This window comes from Myxocyprinus asiaticus, chromosome 11 (genome assembly GCF_019703515.2).
Source record: "Myxocyprinus asiaticus isolate MX2 ecotype Aquarium Trade chromosome 11, UBuf_Myxa_2, whole genome shotgun sequence".
In the NCBI taxonomy this organism is placed as follows: Eukaryota; Metazoa; Chordata; class Actinopteri; order Cypriniformes; family Catostomidae; genus Myxocyprinus; species Myxocyprinus asiaticus.
Genome location: NC_059354.1, coordinates 44,586,629 through 44,608,436, shown reverse-complemented (window position 1 = coordinate 44,608,436; position 21,808 = coordinate 44,586,629). Strand labels below are relative to the sequence as shown.

The window sequence follows — 21,808 nt, the reverse complement described above, 5'->3', positions numbered from 1 at the left end:
TTGGCTCACATTTAACAAAAACCCACCAATTCACTCTCTCAAAAAATTAGAATATGGTGACATGCCAATCAGCTAATCAACTCAAAACACCTGCAAAGGTTTCCTGAGCCTTCAAAATGGTCTCTCAGTTTGGTTCACTAGGCTACACAATCATGGGGAAGACTGCTGATCTGACAGTTGTCCAGAAGACAATCATTGACACCCTTCACAAGGAGGGTAAGCCACAAACATTCATTGCCAAAGAAGCTGGCTGTTCACAGAGTGCTGTATCCAAGCATGTTAACAGAAAGTTGAGTGGAAGGAAAAAGTGTGGAAGAAAAAGATGCACAACCAACCGAGAGAACCGCAGCCTTACGATTGTCAAGCAAAATCGATTCAAGAATTTGGGTGAACTTCACAAGGAATGGACTGAGGCTGGGGTCAAGGCATCAAGAGCCACCACACACAGACATGTCAAGGAATTTGGCTACAGTTGTCGTATTCCTCTTGTTAAGCCACTCCTGAACCACAGAAAACGTCAGAGGCGTCTTACCTGGGCTAAGGAGAAGAAGAACTGGACTGTTGCCCAGTGGTCCAAAGTCCTCTTTTCATATGAGAGCAAGTTTTGTATTTCATTTGGAAACCAAGGTCCTAGAGTCTAGAGGAAGGGTGGAGAAGCTCATAGCCCAAGTTGCTTGAAGTCCAGTGTTAAGTTTCCACAGTCTGTGATGATTTGGGGTGCAATGTCATCTGCTGGTGTTGGTCCATTGTGTTCTTTGAAAACCAAAGTCACTGCACTCGTTTACCAAGCAATTTTGGAGCACTTCATGCTTCCTTTTGCTGACCAGCTTTTTAAAGATGCTGATTTCATTTTCCAGCAGGATTTGGCACCTGCCCACACTGCCAAAAGCACCAAAAGTTGGTTAAATGACCATGGTGTTGGTGTGCTTGACTGGCCAGCAAACTCACCAGACCTGAACCCCAGAGAGAATCTATGGGGTATTGTCAAGAGGAAAATGAGAAACAAGAGACCAAAAAATGCAGATGAGCTGAAGGCCACTGTCAAAGAAACCTGGGCTTCCATACCACCTCAGCAGTGCCACAAACTGATCACCTCCATGCCACGCCGAATTGAGGCAGTAATTAAAGCAAAAGGAGCCCCTACCAAGTATTGAGTACATATACAGTAAATGAACATACTTTCCAGAAGACCAACAATTCACTAAAAATGTTTTTTTAATTGGTCTTATGATGTATTCTAATTTTTTGAGATAGTGAATTGGTGGGTTTTTGTTAAATGTGAGCCAAAATCATCACAATTAAAAGAACCAAAGACTTAAACTACTTCAGTCTGTGTGCATTGAATTTATTTAATACACGAGTTTCACAATTTGAGTTGAATTACTGAAATAAATGAACTTTTCCACGACATTCTAATTTATTGAGATGCACCTGTATTTCACTTACATATGACTTGTCAATCCTATTGCCTTACAAACTTTTCCAAAACAACAGTGTCCGGATGAACATAATCTAGCATGTAAATCCTAACTCAGATGGCTTCTCAACAGTGACCCTCCTTACTTTCTGACCTTTTCCCAACCTCCATCCATTTATCTTTAATTACTAGTTGTGCTCACCCAGTCCATGCAATACATCAAATACATCATTTTCAAAACTACAAAAAAAAAAGCATAGTAAGGCAACTAATGGAGGAATATGATCCATTATAACGCTTGCGTTTCCTCTAGGTCAACCGTTTCGTGTCAGAGCTCTCCTTGCTTGTCTTGCAGGAGTCTGACTGAACTTTTATCTGTGTTTGTCTTAAGTCTGGTAAATGACAGAACTTTTATAGGGTTCTTGTTTTCCATTTGACAGTTATTGCATCCAGTGGAGAGTATGAAAAAGGAATTTGGAAAAGAGCCTGCCTAGTTAAAAGAGTTCCTGCAAAAATGGGGTTGATCAGGGTTAAACCCTTGTGGAAACCCCGCATAGGGCGAAAACAGCATGGGTCTTGCAAAGCTTTCACTGTGCTAAATTTCTGTGATAAAATAAAAGTTTGGTAAAGCTACATTTAAAGCTACATTATGGCTTTCTTGTACCTCATAAGACCTCACAGGCATCTCTTTCCTTGCTGAGAGAAGCCACCAAGTGCCTGTTCTAGAGAGCACAAATGTGCATAAGGCAAGATTAGGGGTTGCAGATATAGCTAAATCAATCATCTCTCAATATTTTTAAGCCTTTTTATTAAATTTGATCTATATTATATTTATTTATTTTAGGGCTGAACTATTAATTGAATAGATACTCTAATTACAGCTGCCATAATTAACTAGGCTAATCGTGAAAAGTGTCAATTATAGCAGTTCATGGAGGTCTCCTCATTACAGAATAACAGCTTTGTTTTTATGAATCTTAAGCTTAGCGGTGTACACTACACAACTCAATATAGTCTCTTTTGATGTTTTGAGCTGGCGGCTGGTCTGCGATGAGAAGTGGCAGATATGGCTGGGCGATATGTAAAAAATATTTTATCGATAAACGCCTTAAAAAATATTGCGATATACGATTATATCGTCAACCCCAGGCCAAGGGTCGGTGAATTTTTTCAAAAGACATTTATAAATTCAAACTGCACTTTAAACGAAACGAAAAAAGCTATTAAAACAATGAAGTGATCAAAAAATCTTATATGCAACCACCTCCCCAAATCTAAACATTCACCATTTCCAACGACCGCATTTGCCATCACGCAAGTATCCATAAACAAATGGATACTTGAACTAAAGACAATTATAAATGTAAAGATAACAATCATAATAATAAAGCCTAACAGATTCCCTTGTGTTCCCAAAATAATGATGCTAAATATGTATTCTTATCGAATTTGTTTGTATTACGCTTTGGTAATAGTTAATGCTGTCTAAAGAAAATAAAAGAGAATTCAATTTAGGTTCAGAGTGAACATGTCTTGTATTATTTTATTACATTCAACTTTGTTTCTTTAATAAAAAGATACATATTACTGAACCTGCAGAGTTGTGTTCACAATGCATGTTAACCGCAAAATGGTCCGTGAAAATAAAGCAAACTAAACTCACAGCACCTCCTGAGATGATTTGCAGCATTCTCAGAGACAAACATTATTCTTGCAAGTTTTCAGCTACTGTTTAATATACACCGATCAGCCACAACATTACACCTGCCTAATATTGTCTAGGTCCCCCTCGTGCCGCCAAAACAGCACCAACCCGCATCCCAGAATAGAATTCTGAGATGCTATTCTTCTCACCAAAATTGTACAGAGCGGTTATCTGAGTTACCGTAGACTTTGTCAGTTTGAACCAGTCTGGCCATTCTCTGTTGACCTCCCTCATCAACAAGGCCTTTCTGTCCACAGAACTGCCGCTCACTGGATGTTTTTTTTGTTTTTGGCCCTATTCGGAGTAAATTCTGTGAAAATCCCAGGAGATCAGCAGTCAAAGAAATACTCAAACCAGCCCATCTGGCACCAACAATCATGCCACAGTTCAAATCAATGAGATCACATTTTTTCCCCATTCTGATGGTTGATGTGAACATTAACTGAAGCTCCTGACCTGTATCTGCATGATTTTATGCACTGCTGCCACATGATTGGCTGATTAGATAATCGCATGGATGATTGTTGGTGCCAGATGGGCTGGTTTGAGAATTTCTGTAACTGCTGATCTCCTGGGATTTTCATGCACAACAGTACTTGACCTTTCTGGAATGCTCTCAGTGAGGACCATGTGGAAAGAAACATGATTATGGTCAAAATTGTAAATTGTATCCGTTGTGGAATTTGTCTTTTCTCCTTTTATCTCTTTATTTGGTGATTGTTACATTTTTATTTATAAAAAAACATAAAAAATAAATTGTGTACGATACAAACTGTACATGTGTAACTCAGGCTTGACCACGGTGATGTTTGTTGAGGGTTGGGGTTAGGATTTGCCAAAGTTTTGGTAAGTGTCAACAAATCTTTGAAAAATTTTCACAGACAGAAAATCCCATCACAAGGTCTACAAACAATTTCTGTTGTTTAATTATTTTCTGTAGAATGCTGCACCAATTTTTTTTTTCTTTTTTTTTTCCTGTCTGGCAGTCTTCTATTGAAGTATAATCTATTGCATATAAAACCACCCCTAAACGATTGGTTGCTTTACATGTCAGTCAGACAGTCTCATCATGTCGTGAGTGGGTAGGTAGTCCTTGGCCAGAATAAACTGTAATTTTAGACACTTGCTCCAATACAAAAGTCTGGATATGCAAGACTACCCCTGCATCTGGCTATATACACCTTCACTGTGTCCAGTAAAGATAAGCAGGACTATGGATGTAAATACAATAGATAAAGAAGGTATTAAGGATGGACAAAGACTGATTAAACTCAATAATGAATTTAATCATGAAAGGCCTTCATTTCGCCTTCTGAGGAGTGAATGACATGGCTAAGTTCATGTGTTCCTAATCTGTTGAATAACATCCACAAGGTTTCACACTTCAGTGCTTAATTCACCAACTGTTCCAGACAGACGAAGCTTATCTCGTACATAATAACAGATCATATTAAATAGCTCATCTGAACTAAGCACAGTATGGTACATTCTGTGTACTGCTAGTCATCGTTCACCTCTCAAAGCTTATGAACAATAACTGACCTGCATGTGGTGTAGCATGACCAGCACACATGCACCGCAGATTCTAGAAGCACATCAGATCTTTGCCATTACAAGTGTACAAATGCCTCCCAACAAAAGGAACGGGCTCTGATGAGAGCAGAGAAGACTGTATATATGGCACAATATCTGGGTGTCGATACGATATCATTACGATTTTGGTTACTATGTTGCGACTCAAATTTATATATTGCAATCTTTTATTCGGTACAATATCAACATCAGAGTCTCAATCCAATAACACTGCGATTATGTTTAGTATGTTGCGACTCAAACTGATATATTGCGATCTTTTCTTCAACACAATATTATATAAATTTCTGAGTCTTAATCCGATAACATTGCGATTTTGTTTAGTATGTTGTGAATCAGAACTGTAATATATTGCAATCTTTTCTTTGATACGATAATTTATCAATATCTGGGTCTCTATACCTTAACGTTGTGATTATATATGTTGCGACTCAAATTTATATATTGCAATCTTTTCTACAAAACAATGTTACATCTGTGTTACGTTACAATATCTGGGTCTACATGGTAACATTGCAATTATGTTTAGTACATCACAATTCAAAACTGATATATTGCAATCTTTTCAATACAAAATTTCATCAATAGCCGAGTCTTGATACAACATCACTGCGTTTTATTGTTAAGTATGTTTAATTCTGTGATGTGTTGCAATCTTGAAATTCACTTGCTTCTAATTTAACTTCTTTGGACTTCTGTGCTTTGCGCAACATGCACTAGACTTCCTGTAATACTTCATCGAAGAGTCACAGAAGTTAAAAAAAATTAACATGAGGGAATGATGTGAGCATGTTTACCATTACACAAAAACCCTTGCAATCTAACTCTACAGAGGATCTTTACTGGCATCCTTTTAAATAAAACTATAATAATATAATATAATTTAATATAATAATAAAATGTCATGTAAAAATGTATAGAAAAATATAGATTAAAGGAGTTAGAAAATTGTTCAGTATTGTGAGGTAAAATACTACGATACTTTGAAATATCCCTCTCAATTGGACGCATAGACTCAAGACATCTATCTGTACTTGTACTGAAAGCACACAATGTCACAGAGTGCGCTGGGATAAATGGTTTTGTGTGCTACAGAGCGGCAGATGGGGCCATGACTCAAAGTATTAATCCTTTATTACACGCGGGGATGTCTGCCGAGATTCAAAAGGACAGGAAGAGTCACTGACACTCAAATGAAAGAGCACCTGCTTTCATAGTCGACAGAGAGCCCAGAGACATTTCCACTAATCCTTCATGGACACCTGTACTCTCTGTGAAGTCATTATTCTTTTGCTGTTTTTTTTTTTTTTGGGGGGGGGGGGGGTTCCACACTCTTTGTGTGTTCTCAAGTGTGTCCTTTTGTCAATGTTAAAATATTTTATCCTTTCTTTCCATATTTTTATTATTTTTGTCTCTTTTTTTAATGAAACCGCTTCTGAATAAGAACCGGTTCTTGATTCCCAAACCTAGTTAAAACACAATGTATGCAGGGGGAAAACCCCAAAAAATATTTTTAGACAAAAAGAGGCACTTAACTGCTAACATACTGGCTTTATACAAAAACTCTAGGCTCTTCAAAGCAGGAGAAACCTCCAATAAATTTTTCATGGAGATCTCTGTAAGAAAACTGCACACATGTGACAAAACTTAGTCATGCAAATACACCAATGAAAAAACAAGAACTGTCCTTTCCGCACCAAATGACAGCCAGAAGGGCGAAAACAGCTCACCTAAAAATCTTTGTGCTCCACAATAATTATATGGTCAGCATGCTTATTTTCTGTTGTAAACACTTTAATCATAACATAACACAATGTAATGCATTTTTTACATGTTTAAAGGGATAAATGACTCAAAAATAAAAATGTTGTCATTACGCAATCACCCTCATGTCATTCCAAACCCAAATGCTGTTTTTTTTTTGTTTTTTTTTTAAAGAGTCTACACAGATTTTTTATTTATTTTTAAAGGAACCAATTTAACAATAGACTATCTTGCATGTATATAGAGATTTGAAAATCTGGCACTGTGCCATCTTGTGTTGACAGAGGTCCCTGCGAAACAGATTGCTTTAGCTTTCCTGCTGAGCATTGCATTCTGTCCAATAACTGGGCACTTGAACTATCCTTGCTCGTCCTTGCTTTCTGCTCTTATTCAGGAATTTAAGTGGTGTACTGAGAGCAGAACATGATGGTTCTCAAAAGGATGCCCATCCTCGAGGACACCCATCTGTCTCAGATGAGCAGGGCTCATGCCTGGCCTACTGCTGACATGTGGCAAGTACAACTACAAGTGCTTCCGTTTCCATCTTCTGTTCATACCTCCTTCCAATAACCCTTACAGGATAATACAATCACTCACAGGAAAGCAAAGAGCCATTTATTACAGACAGCAGTTATCTCTCTCTCTCTCTCTCTCTACATACATACATACAGGAATCAAGTGATTTTCACTGTTCAGTGAACAGTTCTTTAAAAGGAATAATCCGGGTTCAACACAAGTTAAGCACAATCAACAGCATTTATGCCATAATGTTGTCTATTGTCTATTAAAAAAGCAAATATCGAGGTTACAGTGAGGTGAAAATGTGAACCTCAGAAAAACGCTTTGAGATATAATACTGTATATTCACTGTATAGTTAAAGATTCACATTGGAAACAGTTTTGTTGTAATGAATGGCACTTGGTACAGTACTGTATTTTATATAATATAGATCAGATCAAGCATTTGGTGCCTCCTAAAAAAGTACTCAAGAAAAAAATGTAATGGAATCATAAGAAACATAAATTGTTAAGTGGAGTCAGAACCAGAACTGTTGCCAGTGAAGACTTGAGTCTTGATTGAAGATTGTCTTCCAGTGAAGTTCTGTTTTGAAGGGATATAATTCATTGCACTAGTCTGAACAACTTTCTTTGCATCAAAAGGCACTTGTTGGAAGCAGCTCACATTTTCACTTCTTGAAATTGCTACATATCTGCTTGCAAAATGGGACATCTCATAAAATTGCATAGAAGCGAGCAACAGTGCATGCCCAGGCATGCCCAGGGACCTTTCCAACTCTATGTCCAGAGAAATTGCCACTAGAGGACAATTACACAACATATCAAACAGAACAGCATGCTGGACGACTTTCTACAGCTTTCTAAGTGTGGCAGACTTCAAGTGTGTGAGAAGATGTATTGCAACTAAACTCCAGTTTCTGGTTGAAATGTCCAGAGAGTGGCGCCAAAAAGGAGTTTTAAAATGTGTCATTTTAAGCTGTAAATGATGTAATACAGTCAACAGGAATGTACATTTTATTAACCATCCCTCCTAACCCAAACCCCAACCCTAAACCTAACAGTCAGTGGAGTAAAAACATCATTTTAGAGAGAAAATGCAACCTCCAAACTGCGCTCTACTCCGAATGCGATTACTTCCTGGTTTCCATGGGACCAGAACCAGTCTGATGGTCGATGCCACTTTTCAGTAACCATGCATAATTGAGTCGATTTCCCATGTACCAGAACATTCGGTTGCAACATGTCAATTTCCCGTGTGATCATGTTAGCTATAAGCTATTTCTACAGCTTTACAACCAAGTACAAGTTCAGCACTTGCAATATAATCAGAGTTTTGAATCTTAACACACTTAAAGAAATTACAATATAATTTTATTGCAAGTGCAACTCTGATATCAAAATGCAGTTATATGGTATCGCCAGGACCGTGCGACAGATTGAGACAGAAAAGATGTTCAGCTAAACTGACAGCATCGTCAATTCTCAGTTTCTCTAAGGCCTCGTGAGCAATATGAAATCAACCCGTCACTACACTTCCAAATCTCAGCCCTCAGGGACTTTCTCCTGGGGCTCTCTAAGCGATAAGATAAAGCAGAATAATTCAAAATCAGCTTAAAGGAATACTGTTAGGGAGAGAGAGAGAGAGAAAGAGAATTTGTGTTGTTAGAGACACCTGACCGGGTCATGCTCAGATTGGCCATGATCCTCTCTGACAGAATTTCATACAGATGTTTGTGCTCAAGCCAAACTAATTCGGTGAGCAAGACATGTGCTGATTAAAACAGCTGGAGTAACTCTTAATCTTCTTTAACCAGTGATGGTAATCAGAAGGAATTAGGGCTGCACGATTTGGACAAAAGTCATATTGCGATTCTATTAAAAGAATTTGCGATTTTAACTGCGATATGATCACAAAACTAGTGAGCAACTCAACTTGAGGGTGAGTAAATGATGACAAACCTTTTAAAAGCACTGAAAGTGACTTTGGATAAAAGCGCTCGCCAAATGCACAAATATTAATGTTAACTTCAAATGCTGGAGACAAGCAGCGTGGATTGATGGACAGCAGCCTAAACGAACAGCACACTAAGGTAAGATAATTCTACCATCAAGCAAGGTGACACGGTCACTGACTCTGTCTGCACGCAGGATTCCACAGAGACATTGTCTAAGCTCTGATCAATATATGATGGACAGGGTGGAGCAGCCATGATGGTGGAAACTATTGCCGGTCGCCAGAGATGGAAAACATAAGCGAGCCATATGGCCCACAGCTATGATGGATTCAAGCCATCAGAAGCACACGAGATGGATCCAACCCAAAAGCACCTCACGACAATTCAATCAGGATCAGAGCTACTGCTGAGATGAACATGTGCGCAACTTTTTAAGCTTTATTTGTATGAAAATGTTGATTTGTTGACATCACACATAAGGAAATATCAGGCAGAACGACTGCCTCAGTCACCATTCACTTTCAGTGCATAAATAAACAATGAATGGCAACTGAGACTAATTTTCTGCCTAACCTCTCCTTTTGTGTTCCACGGAAGAAAATAAGTCATGTGGGTTCAGAACGATACATGGGTGAGTCAATGATGACAGAATTTAGATATTTGGGCGAACCATCCCTCTAATTCGCCCAGTTACGCACCACATCCTTTGCTAAACTGCTGTTTAGAACCACAAAAAAGGAGGACAGAGACACAAACAGAGTGAGACAGAGATAAGCCCCTTTCTCCACCCACCTTATAATGTCGCATCTCCAGTGTGCTGAATGCACAGAATGCAGGTGTAGAGAGAACACAGACCGCGCAGACCGACGTACATGCTCTCTCCCCTCTCTGTAACCCAGTTCTAATTACACCAGCAGCATTAATCAGCTAAACCTGTATTTATGCTTCCACCAGCATCTAATCTCATTGCTGAACGGCCTGATGAAATCCCTGTGCCAGCACCCTGAAATGCATTGGCTTTCAGCTTATACAGAGGCATTACTGATTACAAACAGCAAGTGTGAGCATTAACAATCTGATGCAATTTTGCATGGCGATGGTGTAAATAGATGTGCTGTTAATTTTGCACGGTTGAATTGGAGTTAATTCTGAGCTATCCTGAGTGTTCTAACTTCAAGGTTATTATCATTAAAGGAAACTATTAAGATGATAAAAACTAGCCTTGCAAAAACACATTAACCAAAGTAAAAATAAAAACAGGAGTTTGCAAAAGAACAAAAACTAAACTTAAAACTTAAATGCACACAAAAACAAAAATGTTAAAGAGAAAATGGATTTAGTTTACATTCATTCAATCAATAAAACCAAAGTAAAACTGGTTCAATTAAAGGAACATTCGGTTTCAATACAAGTTAAGCTCAAATCGACGACATTTGTGGCATAATATTGATTACAACAAAAATTATTTTCTTTTTTTCTTTTAAAAATAGCAAAAATTGAGGTTACAGTGAGGGACTTACAATGGAAGTGAATGGGGACAATGAAAGTGAATGTGGCCAATTTTTGGAGGGTTTAAAATCAGAAATTTGATGCTTACTATAAAGCACTTACATGCAACATTTCGGCTTATCCTCATCACTCTTGCTGATTCACTGCACCTCAAAAAAATAAATAAATAAATAATAAAAGGCTGCAAATGCATCACACGCTGTTGGGGAAAGGGTCGTCTCAGGCAATCACTGCTTTGTTGAGGGCAAAAATTACCATTGGAACACAAAAGTGTCACAAAGACAGACAATTTTTTTGTTATCTCCTCTTAAAAAAAAAAAAAAAAAAAAACACACATGATGGTAGGGCGACCAAGTTTATGCCTCTGCCAACTCTAGTTGAATTGAGAAAAATGACTGGCCATGCAACTGTATTTTATCCAGACTCGATTTTTGTCCAACGTGAAAAATGCAATTCAATGCAACAATTTATGTATTGCAAAATGGATTTATGAACACTTTGCACAGAAATTAATTTCTTAATTTTATTACTCATGTACAGTATATGAATAAGGCCTTGCGAGTGTTAATTTTGGCCCCATGCACAAAGTACGCTATAACATTATTCCAGAAAGGCATTTGTTTTCAAATATGCACCATATGCATCACTTTCCCAACATCAAATATGGTTGAATGTATTTCGATTTTGAGTAGAAGGGTCACAGGTCTTGATTTACATATTTGAACCAAACCCCAGCAGACTTTACAGTCGAAGTCCTCCAGAGGGCCACGGCCAGTCTTTTCTCTTCTTAGTGGAAATGACTCGAGTAGACCTACGGCTGTGATGTTTAATGCCACGTACAGCAGCCCACCAACCAGGACAGCACTGATTCACAAGCTGAAGGCATCATGGGTCAGGGGGCAGTCCAAACAGCTCTCGGTCATAACACCCCTTTGCGAACTCCATACCATCAAACACATTTGTGCCCATAATGCAATAAAGCGTAAGCAGCATGGTGTTTTCATGCAGTGCACAGGTGTGAAACCAGCAGATCACTAGTGAATAATGCACTTTGCACCTGTGGTTATTCCTAAAAGCAAATGGCAAAAAATGACAACTGCTGGTTTGAGGTGTGTTCTTTGATTTTTAACGATAATTTTTTTTACACATCTTATTCAATGAGAGATAACATCACAAAAATAGGCTAATAACGAAAAGATTACTGTAGGTCTTTCCATCAGGATTCTAATACTTTTTGATCAATGAATTGCCATGACTTTTCTAAGACCTTACCAGCCGTTTGCGATTACTGGATAAGGACTTTTCAAATGTATTAAAATGCAGACCAATTCACTAATGAATTCAATCACAAATTAGACATCATTTTGGCTATGGCTTGCGGGCATGTTTTACTCTATGCAAGAGCAACATTTAGAGATATTTAGGGCAGCTCAAAATTCCAGATTTTCCATACATGTGAATCAGGATTTGAGCATTTTTTTCATCCACTAGGTGAAGTCCAATTGCTTAGAAATTTCTCCTTAATCAAGCAGCATGATTTGGGGTATTATACGTCTGTAGCACAAACGTTGTTGGAGTTACACGCCAAAGTTTAATACTACAATCAATATATGCCTTAGGACCAATGCATGACTAAAAACAAGGCTTGTGGAATGACAAATTTGGGCAGAATTCCTTTTTGAATGTGACAGTATGATTTCACAAGTTCTCCAAGTCAATAAGGGGCTCAAGATTCAAATCAGCCAGTCTGCATGCAGCACACCGATTCAGCTCTTCCAACACAGCCTGATCAGATACCTGCACCTCCATTCACTGTGCCTCAGAAAATAATAGTGTTCATGTCGTCCAACACATCTGCAATGAATAATTCCAGATAAGGGAATGCTCTGCAGAACCAGTGTTCCCTGGTAAAGATCTGCAATATCATTGACAGCATGCGACTTTTTAGCCAAATGGAAAAAAAAAAATTTTTTATTACATCGATAGATTCAACAACCCTTTTTCCAAAGTCTACAGGGCTTTGATACAAGATACTAGGGCTTTATTAAAAGTTTTGTTAAAAGGCCTGGATCCAAACATTAAAGGAATAGATCACCCATAAATGAAAAGTTTATTTACTCACCTCATGTTGTTTCAAAGCTGTATTTGGTAAAGGTCAGAAACAAGAGGCCCTCGGCCAGTTAATAAGACAAATGGGTCATGTATTGGGTTTTCCTTTATACCACCCCATCCACATGACAGCAATCACACGCATCTACATAAATGCCGATATTGACGAGTCTGCAGAGCCAGAGCTCCAAACCTCCAGGGCTTCAGCTCTGCCGTGCGTTATGAGAAAAGACAGAATGGCAGCTGCCTGTAGATTTCACTGCACTTATTTATATTGACAGCACATTCAATAATGAACTCGCAATCCACGTCCACACTTCCACAGGATCACGACTGAACTCGGAGACCTTGCGCACATATTGAACATTAATCATGCCAAAGTAAAAATACATATTTGAATTCAGTAATTATCACTCTGGGCGAATTAACTTAAGATCTACACTCATGATTAAATTGAGAAATTTATCAGCCAGGCTATTCTGAAATAATTGGAATCGACTGATAACTGTAGAATGTCTATTGATAGAGCACACATTTTCTATTGAGTTGTAAATGTTGTGTAATAATGTATTTATTAATTGGATAAGGCACATTTTCTAATATCAGTAAATGCAAGTTAAAACTGTGGCAAAAAAACAGGAGTATTAAAATGTATATATATACACACACACACACATATACACACCGTATATTAATAAGAGTGCTGTGACAAAAAATTTTTTTCATTTAGTCTCTCAATATGTAGGAGTTCATAAATATGGACATGTCATGCCATATAACAAGTTAATTTTACAAAAGTATTTAATGTCAAATACCATAAAATTGGCATTACACAACTACCATACTTTTAGTAATATGCAAGATGCTCTTGTGATAATAGCAGGCTGCATGTTTGCAGGGCAGTGTAGTGATTTTTACACAAGTGAGTTAAAAGAAACTCAGACTTGTTTAACTTCTAGCCTGAGAGAAACAGATAAATAGATCTGAAAAGTCTTGGAGATCATTTAAGACCAATGTAAACCCTGCATAGCACAGCGAGAAGCAGTTATCCTACGCAAATGATCGATGAACACTGTTATTTAATACTGCCAGTTCTCACACATACAAAGTACTGGACTATTATGGAATTTAATGCCTCACTACCAGAATACGAAATAAAACAGAAAAATGTATTGCTGTTCTACATAAGAAAGGACACTGGCCGCAATGAGATTTATCGCTTTTCCACTCTGCCCACTGCAGCAAACGTCCCAGATCTGCATTCCGCAGCACTGCAGTCCTACATGTCTTATCAGTGGGGTCATCAATCAATAGGGTGAAGGGATGGTGGTAACCAGGACAGCAGAAACTATGTTGACTGGAAGACACTGAGAAGGGTATGTTGGTGTGGCATAGGTATCAATTATAGAGCACAAAACAGTTTTTTAGTACCTTCAGTTCCGGAAGTATGTTTCCCATTAATTTTCTCCATAGGGATTTCTAAAAAAATCCTTAAAAAAAAAAAAAAAAAGAAAAGAGACTCAAGCAATTGACCAAATCAACCAGCTCCAAAATGAATCACATTACAACGATTCATTCCAAGGAGAAAAGTATTTGAAAATTGGGGTGAAAAAAATAAAAATAAAAAAAATCATACATAAGTGTGTTGGGAAATAAATTGCTTATACCATAAAGCATTGTGAATGATGTAATCGAATCAGAAGTGATACAATTGACTACATTATCAAAAATTATATTTTATATTAAAAAAAGCATTGCAGACAGACAGAAGTATGCTTGACATAATGAAGTTGAAATTATATTGCAGTCCGTCTCTGGTTAGATTAGATTGTTGGAATTCCATTATCCCAATTATCCAACTATGGGCACTACCACATGGTTATTTAATCTAAAAATAATTTTAATTGAATTTCCAGTACAAATAAATATATTGTAATGAATAGTCATACTGTGATACACGACTTTGGTCAAACCGTCTACCCATTCATGGGTCTATGAGAATGAGAGCGAAAGAGTGATGTTTTCATGAAACTTATGAATGAATGTCCTTGATTGAATAACACTGTTTACACTGGACATGAGCGACGCGGCGCGTCAAAAGCACCCCGTTATAATCAATGATGCGGGTCTACACTGGAAGCGTCCGTTGCGGCGCGTCTGTCACGCTGACAATAAACAGGTGCTGCGTTCCATTTTGCGCTACACGCGCTGGTGCTACTACACAAATTAAATGGTTTAGAACATTCGTGTTGACATGCCTGGTGTAGATAGGGTGTAAGGATCTCTGCTATCGGAAGTCTCTGTCCCTGCATCACCTGCAGAGGAACATAGAGCAGGTGCTCATCTCCTGCAGCTCCCATGAGTCCTCACTGCAGGCTTAAGGCTGTCGTTTTGTAAGACAGTTAAATTCTCAAAGTAAATGAAGCTGAATAAACCTTGAAGGGTCCAGAATCCCAGAACGCTCCAGACCCCAGGCACCCATGTCTTCTGATGGCTTACATATAAAACAAGAGAAGCTTTTCACCAGGGACGCACAAAGCCCCGAGGTTTTGTTAAGCCGCAACAAGCATCGAGACAGCAGAAACAGTGTTCAAACAATACCAGCTTTGAAAAGCCTTTCCCATCAGCCTGAATGAACATCATGATTCCTTCAAATCGGACCGGCTTCTTGGCCGTGATATGCAGATCAGCTCAGGTTTTAATTTTGTCAGACGAAACCAAAAGAATCCTGCTCCATTACTTGCTTTAGAATAGCACAGAAATGATGCAAGGGACTGAGAGAACACATTCAATGTGAATTGCTTTGTAAGTGCTAATGAATGTAAGTGTATACTGTCTGAATGCCAATACAGAACTTGAAGCACATCATCACACCTGAAAAGTGAGAGGTAAATTAATCCAAAGCCATGTAAATTCATCTTTGCCTTATGTCTCTGATGAGTCCTGGAAACCTGGCACAAAGGCTATATTCATATCACCATTGTTAAATAAATTAATGCAACTCTTTAATTCTTAAAAGGCTGCTTCGTATTACCATGAGAAATTGATGTAATTTTCCATTGCACATCCACAGTTTACATCAAGAGAGCCTACTAGGGCTGGGTGATATATACAAATTATTTACAAAATATAATTCAGGGAACGATCATTTTAAGACTTTTGAAGATATTCAATAATGGATATAATTCGACATTTAAGTGTTTGCTCTGAAATGGCCTATTAGGTATCAATTAAACAGCCATTCTAGAAACATTTTATTGTTTTTTTTATTTTGTTGATATTAATCAAATATGGCATTGTGTATGTTGCTCACAATCCTTACAACTACGCTAAAAATGTATATCTGCCGAATGCAAAAAATATTTGAGTGAACATTGGTGGTGACTAGGTGGTACTTGAATGTTCTGATTTGATCGAAGGTTGTACTTGGCCTAAAAAGTTTGAGAAGCACTGGTCTTGCCAATAAAAAGTTAACAATATTGACAAATTATACAGATGTAATTTTTGAACAATTTTGAACGGCACACTGTACAGTAAATGTGAACTCATTTAAGCAAATAAAGTCAGGCCCATGGGTGGGGTCAATGAGCACCAACAGGTTTTAAACATGTTTTTCACTGGAGATTTACTTACCCACTGTAGAGCAGAAATGGATGATGTTGCAATCTCTAACAGTCTTCAACAAGAACCTTCCAGCTGTGACTCTAAAATCATTCCTGAAACACAGAGGAGTAAATAAAACATCAGTCCATAGCTCAAGCTGATCCTTAACTACTCAAATAAGAGCAATGCCAAACTTTGGGGGGTAGTCGGAGAGAGAAATGAGCATCATTCCTTTAAAAACCAGATGTTATACATGTTCTTCATTTCCGCTAAAGCATCAAAGTTTAAACACCTCCTTAAAACATGGGAAGCTTTAAATAAGTTTCATCCTCCATCTCAATGTGGCAGGCAGCTGATTTAGGCCTACATGTGCGAGGGAAGTATTGGGCTGCAGTAGGTTGTCACAGTTTTAAATGCTGCAATACATAGTTTTGGATAATCCAGATAATTACATAATTCAAACAAAAGGTACTTCAGAGTTATTTTCTCCTTTTTTCCTGAACTTTATGGACGCAAACCAAAAGATACAGTTGAAGTCAGAAGTTTACATACACCTTAGCCAAATACATTTAAACTCAGTTTTTCGCAATTCCTGGCATTTAATCGTAGAAAACATTCCCTGTCTTAGGTCAGTTAGGATCACTACTTTATTTTAAGAATGTGAAATGTCAGAATAATAGTAGAGAGTATGATTTATTTCAGCTTTTATTTCTTTCATCACATTCCCAGTGGGTCAGAAGTTTACATACACTTTGTTAGTATTTGGTAGCATTGCCTTTAAATTGTTTAACTTGGGTCAAACGTTTTGGGTAGCCTTCCACAAGCTTCTCACAGTAAGTTGCTGGAATTTTGGCCCATTCCTCCAGACAGAACTGGCGTAACTGAGTCAGGTTTTTAGGCCTCTTTGCTCGCACACGGACTTGGACTGGACTCCTTAGCTGTAAAAATAAAAATGTAGGCTCCCATCCATTTTTCTGCCGATATTTGATATGCTCTAAAATGGGTGAAAAGCACTTAAATTTTCCAGAGTAATAATTTGCACTAAACATCCATTGTAGCCAAATAGATTCAAAATGTTTGCAGTAAATCAATTCTTAATTATTCTTTTGAACTAAAAAAGCATTCACAGGACAAAACTGTACAGACAACTGGCATGTGTTGTGCAATGCTGCAAAAAAGGAACAGAGCAGAGTTAAGTACAAAAAGCTGAACAAGTTTTATTATATAAATTCTATAGAAAACTACCATTATATTAACTATACCATTTTGGAATAAATGTATTTACACAAACACAATCGCATGAGACTTGAAATGTTGGTAATTCCTGTGCACATCCACAGTAACCAAGCCTAGTACTGATTGAAACCGGTAACGTTTAAGATAGCTTTGATGCAGCATCTTATTTAGAAAGAACCAAAGCCGCTTCTGGTCTCTGGTTACAAGCAGAAATAGAAACTGGTTACAAGCAACCTTAATTCGCTTAAGATCTCCGCCCCATGCTGTTCCTGGGAATCTGAGCTCCATTGAGAATCGTTTTGGATTCCTGGCTCCCTGAATCATAATTGAATTGTGAGGTTTTTAATGATTCCCACCTCTAGACTTGGTGCACGTCCACAATAATCCGTTTTGGTTTGAAATCTAAATTTTCAGCTTTCTAACGGCACCGTTTCCCAAAGTACTAGAATGCAGTACTAGAATTTTGTACTGTGAAAAGTGTCCATTTTCGGTGGAGGAAAACACCATTCCAGTTGGTATGAAAGGCTTAACAGTCTGGACGTGGACTGAGTGAAGACCGACACCTAAAAAGAAAGTGTTGGGTGAAAAAAAAAAAAAACTAATTTTCTGCCTCGATGTAACTCTGCAAAGCTACATCTGGCAAGTTAAAAATCGGGGAAGGGAAAAACAAGTTTGACAGCTGACATGAATTACTGTTAGAATTACAGGTAGTAATTTGTCAACAAGAGAATAATGGATGTTTTTTAAAGCAGAAAACAAAGGCTGGATCAGGATGTTCAGGTGGAGTCAAGAAACTATTTGTTTAGGCCAGAGGCCAAGAGTTCAGGCAGGATTTGGATAAGGTTGCACATGGGAGTCAGGTCAGAGGTTATTCCTCAGAGCAGTTACAGTAAGTATCAAGAGAAAAAGATAAAGATGTAAAGCAACAAGATCTTAGCTCAGCTGGAAAGATGTTCAACACAACAGACTATAAGAAATGTAATGGCTAAACCGAGAGCACATTCAAATACAGCAATATTTAAGATGTTGCTTAGTTTTATATAGGCAGCAAAATCATTGCAAATATTTTGTGAATATCTGATTTATCGCACACTGCCGCACTCAACTTCACTCGCAGTAACAAGTGGCAGCACTAGGTCATCATCAGGCACTTTCATCAGGATTTCTAATGTTAATATCTCTCTTCAGACTTATGAGCAGAATAACAGCATGTTCACTCCCTGTGGTCAGCACTAGTGACACCGTTTTCACCCTTGTGGTCAGTCTGCCTTAAAAACCACAGCATCTGCTGTTCACATAAGCTCAACAGCCATGTGGTTCTTTCCTGAAATACTCTGCATACTTCATAACCATTTTCTGGACACAGAGTCATTTTATTTAAAAATATATTTGTAACATTCTGCGATGCAACACATTTTCTGGTGTTAAACAGGAATGCATGAGATGTAATTTAGTCCCTGCCTGACTGAATAAATATCTGACAATATAAATAATCCTGTAGTGAAAATTGCACTTTCAGCTACACAGAAATGAAAATGTACTAAGTGTTATCAAAAGCCCAAATCTGATCTATGACTGCTTACTCTGGAAAATACGCCAAAACAATCCCTTACAGCACAAACAAGAGCAAATTACTTAAGTTTTATTGTTTTTAAGTCCATATGTGTTAGCATTGAGGATTTACTGTATATAATATGCAAAGTGACAAAATTATCTTTTATCAGAATTATCTGATCATGGTTAGAGTAGTTTTTCAGTTCCAAAATAAAAGCACATTGGATTACTAAATGCAAAACACAAATGTGATTGCTTTGTTTTGCATTTTGCGCTCACTGAAATGAACTCCTGGTGATTTATCCCTCTTAAATAGCAACTGCATTTCACTCCTGTGGCCAAACTTCAGACGGTTTTCAAACAAGTTTCAAACACTCCACCCATTTGTCACTGGTTGGAATAAACCGGTAGTGCAGCCCCAAAGTCACACCACTGATTGAACCAATATTGCTCAAACAAATATTTTGCAGATCCATATGGTGCCACTAATGTTGTAGAAATTACCCACTTCACCTTTAAAACTCTGTCAGCTAGACCCAGGAAAAATGGTCAATGTAAACCTATTAGCTTATTAACCTTACAGGGGCCGGTTGCATAAAACAGTGTTAGACTAGTCTTACTAGTTAGTTCCTAAAATTTTGGTCTTAACATTTTCAGTCAGTTGCATAAAAACTTATATCGGTCTAAGTTAAGACCAAAATGTAAGACAGCAGACCCCCAGGCTAACTTTTGTTTACATTCTATGTTGCCATGGAAAATAATATCAGCCGAGCTTGTGGGTGCTTCAGTTGAGCACTAAAAGTGACTTGAGTTGAGACTTTGTAGAAGATTTGAAGTCTACAATGGTAAAATTCAAACAAAATTGTTTCAGCGAATGAAAACTATATTGAGCATCCACTGTCGGCCATTTTTTAAGCTGTTCAGTGTCCTTTCCCACAATGCAATGCGAAACTGTGAGCTTGATTTATGCAACATGCTTTCTGTGGTGTCTTTAGTTAGTCAGACTAATTGTTAAAAGTTAACAGCTATGTATATGCATCCAGCCCCAGGCATCAATTGTGACATACAGTTCAGGAGGTTAAATATTGTGGGTGTCAGTATGGCTTTGTAGACAGAACAAAATTAAGACATTATAGACCTAGTGAGTCCTAAACTGCTAAAGATAAGCTGCCGACTCAGCAGAAACGCAAACTGCAGTCACCTGGGTAAAGTACAGTACACTGCCTGTGCCTTTGTATACTAAAACAGCTTGTAGAATTGCACATTTTATCATGTGGCACTGTAAAAATATCTCATCATCAACGCAAATACGGTTGATGATTGCCATTTAAACTACTTTATTTTGCCTCTATCTATAAGAAATAGTTCACCCAACAATGAAAATTTTGTCCTTAAACCTTGTCTTATAGATTATAGTGAATAATGACAAAAATGTCCTTTTAGGAAACATAACTCCTTTTTCACTGTACATCGTGCCATTGCAGTTTCTTGGCACAATCATGATTTCAAGCTCGATTACACTTCCTAGTGCTTGACGCATGCACAGAGCTCTAGATGGCACTATAGCAAGTGTAATTGAGCTTAAAATCACGATAGTCAAGGAGACTGGTGTCAAGGTTTATAGTGAAAAAGGAGTTACATTTTGGTCTGTTCTCATATAAAATCGATTGGATCGCTGCAGAGGACATTGATTAAACCACTGGAGTTGTATTGATTACTTTTCTGATGCCTTTGTGATATTTGGACCTTCAGAGTTCTGGCCACCATTCACTTGTGGCGCATTGTGTAGACCTACAGATGTTGAGATATTCTTCTAAAAACCTTTAATTTGTGTTCTGCAGAAGAAAGAAAGTCATAAACATCTGGGATGGCATGAGGGTGAGTAAATGATGAGAGAATACTCATTTGTGGGTGAACTATTCTTTAAAGTAGACAAGCTGTCACCTCTGTACCCCAAAATGTTGGATATTATTTCCGTAACAGCCCTCAGACATGTACTGCTACCAGAAACCGCGGAGTCACCAAATCAAACGACCTTATTAATATCATCCAAACATGATTTATTATTTATTGCAGTTGAATGTCTACAAGAGTCTGGAGCTGTCGGATGGATATCTGAGAGACAGGAGGCCATTTTTTTTCCAGCGTGTCATATTGAATTCTGCAAGAGTGCACTCAATTTTCCCTCAGCCCTGGGCCCTGGGGCCAGGGGACAGTTTCAGCTGGGCCACCACAGTGACAAGGAGAAATCTAACTTGATCTAGCTCTGTAAAAATTACATTTCAGTCAGATGTAGACAGCCCCTCTCCATGCCACTAATGGATTGGTCTTTTTTCCCCCTAACGGAATGGAGAATCTATAACATCATGACTGCAGGGGGCCAACGGCTCAGAATTCAATGAACGTTGATGACTGTTCAAAAGTATCAAATCCTTGATCTGTGTCTGAACCTTTGGTAATGAGGAAGACAAATTTTGATTGTTGTTGTAGTTGATCTATGAGGCTGATGGCAATTTCATATTCATGCAGAGGCGGCCGTTTGTGGGTTCACTGGCATCTAATCGAGCATGGGCTTGATTAAAATTCATCTTGCTCCATGCCGGTTCTATTTTGGGGAGTTTGAAGTAACGGCGCTATCAACCAAATTGGCTCCGATGGAAAGTTCGAACCAGTTATGCAGCAGGGGAGCGATAATGTACCACCGGGAATTTGGCAGTCTTAAAAGTAGATGACAGGCTCAACAATGAAATAAACATCAATCTTATTTAACAAGACAGTGTCATTAAAAGGACTGGAGGGAATTCATGAAAATGAATCAAGCTTCAAACCATAAACAGTGCAAAG

The 21,808-nt window shown here is 38.0% G+C and overlaps 1 protein-coding gene across 3 annotated transcripts in view; it reads right to left on the bottom strand.

The window, feature by feature from the left end:
- LOC127447972 (double-stranded RNA-specific editase 1-like) overlaps nt 1-21,808 on the bottom strand; it is a 203,684-nt gene that overhangs the window by 112,694 nt on the left and 69,182 nt on the right. For all 3 annotated transcript variants that reach the window (XM_051710243.1, XM_051710244.1, XM_051710245.1), the window contains one exon: nt 16,205-16,287. In XM_051710243.1, the coding sequence (XP_051566203.1) occupies nt 16,205-16,287 (83 nt within the window). The remainder of the gene's footprint in view (nt 1-16,204; nt 16,288-21,808) is intronic.